General features: G+C 40.6%; 1 protein-coding gene across 1 annotated transcript; it reads left to right on the top strand.

Moving 5' to 3' along the window:
- The first annotated feature begins 1,762 nt into the window (after positions 1–1,762).
- LOC117390492 (protein L-Myc-1b) lies at positions 1,763–4,525 on the top strand. The gene is made up of 3 exons (XM_033988241.2): positions 1,763–1,860; positions 2,238–2,829; positions 3,401–4,525. Exons 2-3 carry the CDS (start codon positions 2,319–2,321, stop codon positions 3,943–3,945), a joined length of 1,056 nt encoding a protein of 351 aa, XP_033844132.1. The 5' UTR covers positions 1,763–1,860; positions 2,238–2,318; the 3' UTR covers positions 3,946–4,525.
- Positions 4,526–12,917: the final 8,392 nt, after the last annotated feature.

The following is a 12,917-nucleotide window of genomic DNA, read 5'->3' as shown; positions in this document are numbered from 1 at the left end:
CACTTTTACAATACTTGAACCTCAAGCACACCACATTGTCATATTGCATATAGTCTAAATATTGAGCTATAATGAAAAAACAATATTGAAACGAGCCTTGAACCATCACCTCTGAAACCTGCCCAGCCCTGTGCTCTAGACCTGAGGCAATTGGCTGGTAACAGATCATTACTAATCAGACAAAACTATAGGGCCTGAAACTCACCAGACAGGGGTAAGTGAGACACTTAATTAGTGACAGAGCGTCACAGTGCCACGCTCCAATCAATATATTTGATGGGAGAAACTGAGGGGTGAGAAGTTATATGGGGAGGGGGCAGGTTGTCTGGTCATGAGACGTTGGTGCACTTTGACCTTTTATTTTTAAAATGTTGTCGGGGCATAAATGGCATTGGGTTGGTATAGCTGTTGCTCGAATGAAGTCATTAACTACACATTACTTTAGTGAATACTGTGTTCCTTTGACAGCAGTAAAACTATCCTGGGATTTTAAATGATACTAGGGATGAAATCTTGCAGAATGTGAATTCAGACTTTTGACCATGATGCAAATTTTAAACAAGGTCTAAACCACCTCAGTGTGAAAAAGCCAGACGACTAGCACAAAACAAACAAACAAAAATCATCATTTAAATCAAATGTGACAAATTGCCATTGTAAGTATGTATAAAATGTTACTAATAAACCTGACATCTAACATGCTGTAAAACTTCAACCAAGCTTAAATTTGCTTAGTGTAATTATGTTTCTTTGTGAAAAAAGGCAGATGCCTGGCTCTAGCAAATAATAATAATAAAGGCACTTCAGCACCTGCAGACTGTACACAAAGTCTAGTCTAGCACTTGTGGATTTGTCCTGTGTTTACATACAAGCCATTGAACAACGAACGGTGCCCTCCACCCATCGTTGTGAAAATGTTTTGTTGCAGAGTAAACTATTTAACCTTTTACCTTTCCTCTCAGTAGATGCTCAATATGGAAATAAGGACAATCTGCTTTTAACTTCAGGCCTTTGTAATACAAATCAGGGGACATAGGGCTACAATAGTACAGAAACCCAATCAACTGGGACACCACTGCTCTGCTCTACTTAGTACTGTCCTTTGTGGAATCTTTTATTCTCACAACATATAGGCCTATATTAACATGCACTTTTTAAAGAAAGGTATAATTAAGTTACACAGTTATATTAAGACAGAATACAGAAGTTCAATCAAATTTGACTCAAAAAAAGAAAGAACATAAACACATAAACTTCTATAGTTAAATTTAAAGAGACAGACAAATCATAATGTTCATGGTGATATTTTTCATCTCAGAACTACAGAGAGAAAAGGGAGGAACACCTTGCCTTATGACCATGGTCTCACAGTGTAGTAGGCTACTGGCATAAGAACCAATTTGGGTTTAATCTACTCATTACTCTCCCACACAGTTCTGATAGAAGTCAAATCAGTGGGAGCGGCTATTGATAAGAGATCCGTGTCAGTTATGTTCATTCTGGGACACTTAGGGGCGTGTCTGAGCTTTAAACCCCGCCCCGCATGCAAATGAGGGGCTTACCCGGATCTACTGCTGCAGATTTTTTTCGAGGCTCCTCCCTGCCCTTTTTATCGCCTATAACAGGATATCTCACTGGCGCGAAAAACGCACTGTGTGGCTTTTATTACACACTGTGGGGCGGACCTAGTACCTGCTGTTCTTCCCCTGGTTGTTTTACACTACTAAAACTAAAGTGGTGTTCGTCAAAACATTTTAGATCGCGTCTTACAACTCACTGGACAGCTTTTATTCCACTGTGGACACGTTGGTCTTTTACTTGGATGACCTGATTTTGCTTAGTGATCTGTTCTGCAAACCGGTGAGTGATTTTTACTTGTAGATGATAGGAAACACTGGCACATTTATTGCAGAGTAGCGTTATGTTGGGCTTGTTCACTTGACTGCCCCACACCAAGGAAGAAAGTGGCTTTTACTTTTGTTGAAAACTCTGATACTGGTTACAGTTTAACAGTGGAGAGTCCCGTTAAACTTAGCGCGTCTCAACCACAGAACAGAAGTTGTTGGTCCCTATAACTGCATTATGTAATGAGGCGAGCATCTGCTAAAGATGTGATCAATTTTTTATGTAGTGCTGCCATGTGGTGCGTATTTGAGCTATAACACATGAACAAATGTCACTTTGGCTTTATTCTGGGAACAGGATAGCCTATTCATTAAACTGTTTTATGTTCTCAGGGTGTACAGGGTGTTCTCCAGACATCTCTTCACGTGTTCGTGGATAATTTACATTTTGGATTTTATTTACTAAACTGCAGCATGGAGTTGGACTGTTACCAGCACTATTTCCTTGACGATTTGGACACAGAGGAGGATTTTTATAAGTCAACCGCACCGAGCGAGGACATATGGAAAAAGTTCGAGCTATTGCCTACTCCTCCCATGTCTCCCACGCGGACATTCAGCGGGGCTGCCCTGCACTTTCCCCTAGGGGACAAACTCAGTTGGTCTTCTAAGTTTCTTGGCCACGAAGATGAGTGCCTTCCAAGCAGCAGACCTGAGCTGTGCGCAAACCTCAGCTCCATCATTATCAGGGACTGTATGTGGAGCAGCTTCTCCGCCAGCAAGCAGCTGGAGAAGGTCAGCGGTAAAGCGGCAGTGGCTGCGGTGAACACTAGTGTCTGTCCACTACCACTGAGAGCGGCCAAAGCGCAGTGCGTCTCCGCCGCGACAGACTGCGTCGACCCCGCGGCTGTCCTCGCCATCCCAGCTACGAACAGCTGCAGAAAGCCCGCGTCGTCTGGCTCCGAGTCTCGCTCTGAGTCCTCTGGTAAGGAACCAAGTAGTAATGCCCTAGAGGTGCCCCACCCTGCTCCCCGCTCTGGATTATAGTGCCCTACAACAATGCGTAATTTGGAGAGACTGCTGTTGCATAACTAGTGCGCGATGCAGTGGGGTCACCAAGTGCATCAGTCACCTCAAAGCTACTCAATGCGCCACATGCTTGTAGTGAATATGTTTTAAAAACCGCGCCCCCTGGCTAGCTCTGCATTAGAATCACAGTGCGGCAGTGGGGCGGCGCTGCTGATTTATGAATACTACAAACTCACAGACAGAGCGTGAGAGTGACTCTTTCACATTCTTAAATTAGGGAATGCCCCCTACCACCAGCCTGTAGTTTAAATAGTTGATTGATGCTCCGTGACAAATGTGTAGGTCACAGTTGACCACTGCTGTTAACAGCTTCACTTCCCTTGTGTGGACTATGCATGCAAGGAATGCATTTCCTCATAGTGGCCTAGTGAACTAGATACGTAACTGTTTGCATTGTGATTGTATTATTGCGATGTTGTTCTATATTTAATGTATAATTAATATGAATGTAATGTTTTGATTCTCAGATGAGGAGGATGAGGAGGAAATTGATGTAGTCACTGTGGAGAAGAGTAAGAGGATGCAGCTGATGAATGTTCGTAAGCCAGTGACCATCAGAGTGAGAGCGGATCCCTGTCCCAAACGCTTCCACGTGTTAGTTCACAGACAGCAGCACAACTACGCTGCCCGCTCCCCGGACAGTGAGCCTGAACCGGAGGAGGAGGATGAGGAAGAAGAGGAGGAGGATGATGAAGAGCCACAGTGCAAGAGGAGCTGCGCTGGCTCTGACACCTCCCTCACCTCTGACACAGAGGACACAGACCGCCGCAAGAACCACAACTTCTTAGAGAGGAAGAGAAGGAATGATTTGCGCTCTCGCTTCCTGGCTCTGAGAGACCAGATTCCCGGTCTGGAGGCATCCAAAACCCCTAAAGTGGCCATCCTGACCCATGCCACAGAGTACCTGGATGAGCTGCACCACCAGGAGAGGCGGCAGCTGCAAGAGAAGAAACGCCTGAAAGGCCGACAGCAGCAACTGATGAGGAAGCTGTCTGAGCTTAAGAGGTCCTGAGACCCGCCTCTTTAACTCATATGTGACTGACCATGCAACAGGCCTCATGTACATAGTTTTGAATACAGAGAATGTTTCTTTGCTCTTCTGATTTATGACCCTGATGGTGAAGATCAGTAAGATCTGTGTGCTGTGAGATAAAACTATTGTTTGCACATGTTTAAAACAGTGGTTGATGAACTTTGATCCCTTTTAAACAACAGTAATTGAGGTACTTCCGGGTATGCTGAGGGGAAATGACCTGTTAATAGTTAACATTGACGTCAGAGTTTATGGTTGTAAGTCTCATCTTTGCACACTTTAATTCAAGTATAAATGCCTTCATGTGTACATATGTATGATGATTCAGTATTGTACATAATGTTGTAAATAATAGCATATTTCATCAGGCAGAACTCCAGATTTAGCTCTGCTCCTCTGTATATTGTGTAATATGGAGCATATATTTTGTTAAGAAAATGGGAAAATGGATAAAAATGTAGCACTGCTGTACTTTATATCCACATGTCACTTTCTGATTTCAAAGCTTCTCTTTGTTTTAAAGCATGCGAATATGATAAAGTTTTATACATCCTTTGTATGCATGTGTCCTTTCTCTTTTCTTCAATATTTCTGTATATTTCAATATTACATTCAACATTACAATTACTATAAACCATTTAACCTACTTATCGCCTCATTACTTCAGATAGAGGTTAAATGAGTTTTTTCAAGTAGCATCAGTGTCTGTCATAGAATGGGCACGTCCTGTTCCCCAGCTGCTGGTCCACTGAAGGTTAGTCGGAGCCTGTCCTTGAGAAGTGCCCTTGAAGTGTGTGAGACTGGTGGATCCTCCCCTCTGCAGCAGTGCATCTGCTGCATGGTTGCCACCTGATCTACCCTCTCCTGGGTTACACTACACTCTACATCTGTGACAGGCCTGTATGTTAGAGTGTGCTCCCGGGAGGGGTTTGATGAGAGAATGAGGTAACAGATAGTGATGATGCCACAAGAGAGGTTGCCATTAGTAAGTAACAGAATAAGGCCATAATGTAAATTTTGTTCTGTGATCTTGTATGTACGTAAAATGACTATTTCTTCCATCTATATAGTTTAGCCAGCTAATCACACATACAAGTTGTTCCATATGATATAATACCCAGACTATGTTGTTATAGTGCATCAGTCAAAAAACATGTAATAATAAGACATAAGTCAAATTAGTCAGTCGCCCTCGTTCTAAAATGTGCAACTTTACACAGATAACAATATTGCATCATATATTTAACCCACTTTTCACCCGATCTGATTTCACAAGCCAGAGCAGGCCCTTGAATGACTCAAGACTAAGCTTTAGTCATTTGTATAATAACTTCAGTCAAGCACATTCGAGTATATCCAGAGAGACCAGCCAGGCACGCCCTGAACGCCAACCGCCGCACACCTCACTTCTCATTGTTATGGCTAAGATCATTGTCCTGCCTTTATTCCCCATTTCTAGGTTCACACAGCCTTAAACCTAATGTTATTTGATCTGGACAGATGGCTGTTTGCATTGTATACTCTACCAGGAAACGAAAGTCAGTTGTAATCAGATACAAGGTTTGCGGTGGTAGAGGCCTGTCTGTCGGAGTATTTCCTGATCACAAAGGTTCTATAGAAAATTATTAACTTAATCTCTGTAAAAGGGGACAAAGTTTAAATGGTGTTTGTGAGGTCTCTATCTCTTATAGGAGGACTATTCTGTGCCAACATGCAAAGTATGACAACCACTGAGATGCAAATAAAACCAGGGGCAACACAGGAAATGATAGGTATAAAAAATAAAAAAATCTGCAATCAATCAATTGGACTTTCCAAACATGTATTCTGTGTATTATTAATTTTATATGCAATTAGACATACTGTAGCTCCCCCGTGGGCTAGAACCAATCCTTCTAACCAGTGGTCAATCCCAAAACATTTATAAAGACCACTGTGGACGAGGTCAACCTCACTAAAAATGCAATTTTGAAGACGCTCTTACCTTGTCAACTAGCTTTTATTCCCCTCAACTTATTCAAATCCTACCACTGGCCTCTTTTCCTGCTTCTAACTTACTTGGGACAAAATGTTCACTTGCAATTTATCCTACTTTCTGCATAAACTACCTCACCAGCTTGTGCTCATAATATTATGTCAGATCGTTATTAACAGTATGTGTCCTATTTATACAAGCACAAGTTGAGTTGGTGACATTGAATCTGGGAGTTTTTCCGACACAGGACAATGAGGTAAGGAGATCTCTTTGTGCCCCAAGATGCTTCTCTCTGGCAGTTAAACTTCCTAAACCCGCTCAACCAGATTTTCCACTTCCAAGTTCAGACGACAGGAACCTTTCACACACATGTTCAGAATAGGGCTTCATTTAGAACCATGTGTACTTTAACGGCATCTGCAGGCTGCAATTATTTACCACAATGAAGGCCGAGACCACTGCGATGTGTGGTTGTTTTAGAGTCCACCAATTTCCCCATTACAGACAGGGTAACAACTCCACTAGAAAGGCCGCCTGTGTGAATGTGAACGTTGTCAGGGTGGGACTGTGAAGAATTTACAATTTGTCCGGGTGTCACAGAAAAGATTTATACTCACCGAAACACATTAATCCGGGCCATGCTTTGAAGATTTTAGTCTGGAATTTTTAAGTTGTTTTTCATGGTATATTGGAGCGAGGGGAGGAATCTCGAAAGATAAAAGTGCGTTCAAGTCCACACTAAAAAGGAACAAGCTTAAGCTCTATTTTGGAATATGACAGATAGAAAAATAAGTTGTTGTTCCAGAAGATACACAGGGTCCATACTTCATAATGGTAAATAACTAGTCCACTAAAACAGGGACTGATATAAATGTGCATATAACCAATTCACAAAAAAATGCTTAATTGCTTCACAAGAAGAAAATGTTTTGCCTTTAAATGCCAGGGATTCTCTCTAATCACTCACTTAACACAGTAAGAATACATACCAATTAGACAAAAACTTTCATTTGTTTTGAACCACTCTTATACCACTAAATTGTTTTTGCTTGCTGTAATAATAGTTGGCCTCCACTTACACACAGCAGTACTGGCAGTTCTCCAGTTCAGATCACTTAAACATGCACCTATGTGAGTGTTGTTGAACTTGACAAACCCAATTTGTAAAGAGGAAGAACAACTTGACCTGTTGAACTGGCTTCTTCAGCATTCCCTCATCGTTTGGAAACCTTTCAAATCCATTAAAACATCAAAATAACTGTCCACAACCAGACATAGATTTACAATTGAGCAACTCACCGTTTTCCTGGAATCAGAGGGGATCCAATTTTGCAACTTCTGCTCTGAAACAGAAAATTTAAAGAACACTGAGCAACATTTCCACCATGCAATGGTCAAATTACATAAGACTTTCACTCTAATGCATAGCAGAGGAAGCTGACCATAAACACTGTGATTCTATGGGCACCAATGTTTATGTGCGTGACCTACATGTTGCTGAATATAGGACAGAGAAGGAAGAGGAATGGTGCGATCTTGAAATACCAGAATAAATAATCATGTTATGGGAGTTGGCCGGGTGTTAGGAAATCAGCTGGAGATAAGAAACAAGGATAAAAAAGAGCATTATGTGCATTGAAATGTACACACAACATTTCCTAGATCCTAGTCTTTCTAGTGTGCGCCTACTGACCCACATTCCTCCCCGGTTGTGTCACTGGAACTTGTGGCCTCTTCTGACCACCTGATACCAGCACATGTAAATATATTCTAGGCTTGCTCTATATACAGTAGCTCAGTGACAGCTAGCCATCACGTCCTCGCCACAGGTACTTATCCTCACCATGCGCACATCTAGGTCACCCCTTCAAGAGCGCCTGTCTCGCCCTCCCCTCTCTAGGCCAGCAGTTACATAACACCAGTGATTCAATCCGAACGGGGTGTTTACATTTCCCCCCTTCTTGCTACATCTGGCCTCAGCTGACTGGAACTGTGCGTCAAAACTCAGCTGTTCCTTGAAAATACTAACACATTCCAAAGTTCAAAATTTGTTTTGTTTTTTTCATGTGGGTTAGTAGATTAATTTGAGTGAGGCATGGGTCTGGAGTAGGCGTATCGTGTCAGCAGTGAAGCGGACCTTTCAACTCGCTTGTCTAATCTGGAGGAGCTAATCCTAATCGCGTTAGTGTAAACACCAAAGCCATCTGGACCCAAACACACAACAGGGTGCATTATAATGAACCTGTCAAAAGGTCCTGGAAAGCACCACGAGGTAGGCCACAAACCCTGAAACGTCAGATATCTGAAATACTTGGAAAACTTGGATCACCATTAAAAATACAAATCACACTTGTAGAAATTTTGAATGTATATAGACCTTTCTTTTTTTGCTTATTTGCAACCTAAATATTAGTTAATTTCTGAAAATTGCAAAGAAAAGAAAATATGTTGTATTATATTCTCTAACACTCTATTACACAAGATTCCACTCTATAATAATGTGATGTACATTTGGCTTTATTTATCTGGATTTAAGACTGAGAAAAATACACTGACATTTGGACACAATTTGAAATACTGATGGAAATAAGTAAATTAGAATTATTCAACTAAACCAACTGGAAAGTTTTATGTTATAGTTATATTATGAGGTTTTTAGTAACCTTTTTAATAGTCTTAATAAAGAAACAAATACCGAATGCATAATGAACTAATAGTTTATTAAGAATGATTCAGGCTTAGTAACTACTTAATCAGTACCTCTTAATTCAACTGTTACTGTTGCTTCTCTCTGGCGGTTAAATACTGACTAAGCCAGTCATTATTATTTTTTTAACTTTATTTTTATTAGGATTAGAGTCATTTTTAATAAACTACTTGTTCATTATGAATTAGGGCTTTGTTCCTGCTTTATTAAAGGTGCACTATGTAACTTTCCTGGTGGAGGGCTCATCTCCATTGAAATGTAATTTGCTTTACCTGGAATGTTCCACAGGATAGCATTAACCTTATCCATCTCCATGGGGACTAACAGTTTATGCCACCACAAAAAATCACAGGTCAGATTTGTGAGGAAGCCACTCCACTCACAGAACATGCATGTTTTTCAAGGAATTTTTGATTGGTAATTTATGCAATTAAATAGTTTTAAATATTCCAGGCACAGTAATAACATCTCCATGGAGACCAGCCAATAGCGGACCCTCCACCAAAAAAGTTACATACCTTTAAGGCCAGTTAGAGTGTAGTTATTATGAAGTTTTTTTTGTTTTGTTAATCTATACTACATCTACAAGTATAAGTCAAATTCTTAACTACTTAAAGGGGAGGTCTCCATTCTGGCAGTGGTTTGTCTTCCTTCACGTGTCCACATATAGAGATGTTCCACTTGAGCGGGCTCTCCCTCAGCTTGACCTCCTGGATTTGCTGCATTCCTTCAGTGTTTACCTTCTCAATTAATCTAAAGACAAGAACAAAAGAAAAGTAAAGAAAACAGCAGGGGGCTATAAGTAGACTTAAAAACTAATATATTAGTACAGCAGAAGGAGTATTTGTATTGTAAAATTGTCTTTTTTACAAGAAAGTATAATTATTTTAAGTTACAGTTCGGACCCATCTTCTTTTTTGACTGACCCTCCACTTACTCTGAAACCTGATGTGATACAAACATGTGATTATATTGTCTGATTACAATAGTGAATCATGACTTTTTGATATATATTTTTTTAAGTTTCCGTTAATTTGAAAAGCATAGTGTGTTTAGTGTCATTACATGGCTAATTGTAGATATTTAACATACTTTAAAGTCATTAAAAAATGCATATTGACATCACGCAGGTTGTAATCATTTCATTGTAAATTGTTTGCAGTTTGCTGGACTAGCTGCAGCCAGAGTAAACGGACAGGACATTCCCGGTCAATAATGCCCTCTCCCAACAGTGCAGCCCTTGTCAGCCAGCAGATGTTCCTTTGTCCTGGATAAGGTTGCTTCAGTTGAAGTTGGGACACTTGCTGCATCTTTTGAATTTTGCTCTGATCCCCCACCTCCCCCTCCCTTTTCTGCATGGTACCCTCCAGGACTATTGGCCTCACCTTCCCCTCCCCCGTTAGTCCCCTCTAGCACCCCCACACTCCCACCAACCCAAGATCACTACATCTACTGCTCTTTGTCTTGTCTTTGGTCAAAGCTGTACTAATTTACCCTCCTAATCATACAGACACATCAAAAGCCAATTTAGCAGCCAATTACAGCAACGTGAAAGACAGCATAGTGTTCGTAATGAGATAAATACAAAAATCAACCCAAACCCAATAAAGCTACTACTGACCACAGCTGGATTTATCTAATTATCAATGCCCTTGCTTTAACTTCCACACAATAGTCAACGTAACACACAAGTTTAGCACCGACTTCCTGTTTTTGTGCAGCCAGGAAGTTGAGAGGAGCTGCTACTCATTTTGTGGTACTTTTTTTGCCTTGACAAAACGATGCTGTCAGCTGCCACCCACTTACATTAAAAGACTCTAGAGTGATAGCTCAGTCTTCGTTACAACAAATCAAATTATGTCACTGGAGTGGATGCTATTGCTGATGGGGCAGATGACCTTTCTCTGGCCTTTGATGTGATGAATTTGAGGATCAGCAAGAAAAGTAAGAATCAAAGGAGGCGGTTTTACAGCAAGCAAAAAAGAAGTAGTGGTGTCAAATTCGTGGTGCCTTTGAAGGTCTGATAAAGGTTATAATAGTCATTCTCCCCTTAGTTAAGCCTGGAGGCGCTGCATGTGTTGGGGGGTAGGGCATGAGGGATAAGGGAGTAGGTAGGTAGTGGGGGGTTCTCCAGACTTCCCCCTCCCTCTCTTTCTTTGTTCACTCACTCCTGCTTTTGTCTGTCTCCCACTTTGAGCGCATTACCTCCTTGTACCCTATTTCTATTTCCCTTACTCCCACTGTCCTGAACCAGGGGTACACTGCGCCTTTGCCCGGTCTCCATAGCAACCAGACAGGCTGCAGGTACAGGACGAGGTGTGCCCAAAGACGCACATAATGCAGTCTGTCTGGGCCAGAGCGCTTTTTCGCGCCACTCCACTCCAGGGCGTGGAGGAGAAGCAAAGGGGAGGAGGAGGTGGAGGAGGGGGAGGGGGAGGAGGAGGGGGAGGGGCGGACCTGAGCCTCGCGCCAAAAGCCGGTGTTATTCAAATGAGCTCAGTGGGTGCGGCCCAACTGTCTGCGTGTCCTGTTAACCCCCTCTGAGCCGCAGTCTGGAGCACAACACACAAAGACAAGAGGGTGGACATTTGAATTGTTTCACACATGTTCTACTACTCAGTATTTTTCACACATTTAAATATATAAGGAAAAGCAAAACAAAACCACATCTAGGCTTATTATTATTATTATTATTATTATTATTATTATTATTATTATTAAATGTTACTGTTTTTACGTCATAACCATAATGTGTATTTAGAAGGCTATATTATTCTAACTACTTTATTATGTAATGTGATGAGATGTACTTATTTTCAATCCATTTTACGCAAAAACTACTTCCAATTAATAACAAATAGACAATAATGATTTTACATAAAAAGTATTAGTGCACAGTCACTAACAGCTCTTCCACTATTAGTTAAAATTGTATATATTTTCTTCCCTCCCTTCCCTGTTAAAAGACAATAGACATATACATGAGCTTCCGCTTTCAAACAGTTGCTTTTTCACATCCTCTTTGTCTGGGAGGCGCAGAGGAAAGCAGAGCCTCCAGGTATTCTCAGCACAAAGGAAAGTCAATAAACAGACCTATATTCTACTGCTCTCTAGTGGATACAAAGGGAGATTGCAAGGTGCTGTAAAGTTCAACACAGGAGGATAAACTGTTTTTTTCTCTATGTTTACAACCTTCTAAATTTTACATACATAAGAAAGACATCAGATATATGATGTAAGATATATGGAATTATGTAGTAAAAAGAAGGTAAAGGTATCTCAATTTTTTTAATATTCAAATCCTCAAAGTAGGAACGTTTTGCTTTGTTGGCAGTGCTGCAAACCTTTTTCTCATTGAGCTTCTTGATGAAGTATCCTGACATGGTTTTCTCTTCACAGCTTTGTCTTGTCCGGGTCAAGAAATGCATTTTTTTTTTTTTTACTATTTTAAATTTGTTGTTTGCTTCATTCCATATGTGTCCATTCATAGTTTTGATCCGTTCACTGAGAATCTACAAAGGAAATAAAGAAGAAAAATAACTGAAAAACTGTCCAAACTTGTGACTGGTAGTGTAATTCCACATACGCAAAATACATAACAAAAGATAAGTTTGATTAGATTTTCAGTTTGTTAATTTGCAATTTGTTCAATGCTTTGTAAAATAATTTCTTTCGAACTATCTTTAGAACCATTTAAGCAGGAGAACATTGAAACATTAAATCCATTATTGGATCTATACATTAACATTGATTTATTTACATATCTATTGATGTATTCTTAAGGTAAATTGACTTGTATACAATCTCTGAGCAGACAGTGTTACAGCTGAAGACTCCTGATAGTGAGACGCATTCACTTGTTCCAGACCAGTGCTGACGTATCCTTGAGCGACTGACCTCCTAAATCGATAAAAGCTCTCTGCATCAGGAGCCTGGGGGGAGTGAGGGGTCTTTGCCACAAACATTTTTGCAGTTGATTGTGCACAGTCACTTTCAGCGCTTCTGTTCTGCCTCTCTAAGCACTGATTTTCCCAATGTATTTTTAATGAACTTTCAGGATAATGTTGTAATCTATAAGCAGAAAATAACACAATGCGGGGCTGTGTTTAGATACCTTACTGTTACTTGTAAATGGTTTTGAAGGGTCCATATACTTCTTAGTGTTTAATTGGTCCTTTGTCCAGGTCTCAGAAAAGCATTACATTGTATCTTCTCCCTTGAAATCTTCTTAACCTCCTGTTAGCAGACACAAAACACCAGCTCTAATTA

Source organism: Periophthalmus magnuspinnatus, chromosome 22 (assembly GCF_009829125.3).
Source record: "Periophthalmus magnuspinnatus isolate fPerMag1 chromosome 22, fPerMag1.2.pri, whole genome shotgun sequence".
Classification (NCBI taxonomy): Eukaryota; Metazoa; Chordata; class Actinopteri; order Gobiiformes; family Gobiidae; genus Periophthalmus; species Periophthalmus magnuspinnatus.
The sequence above is the reverse complement of the archived record's forward strand: the minus strand, read 5'-3'. Positions and strand labels throughout refer to the sequence as shown.

Bases quoted from the DNA above. Each gene is read 5' to 3' on its own strand.
- LOC117390492 (XM_033988241.2), top strand. From the start codon at position 2,319: ATGGAGTTGGACTGTTACCAGCACTATTTCCTTGACGATTTGGACACA. The intron at 2,830-3,400 runs GTAAGGAACCAA...TTTGATTCTCAG, and splicing joins GTCTCGCTCTGAGTCCTCTG to ATGAGGAGGATGAGGAGGAA.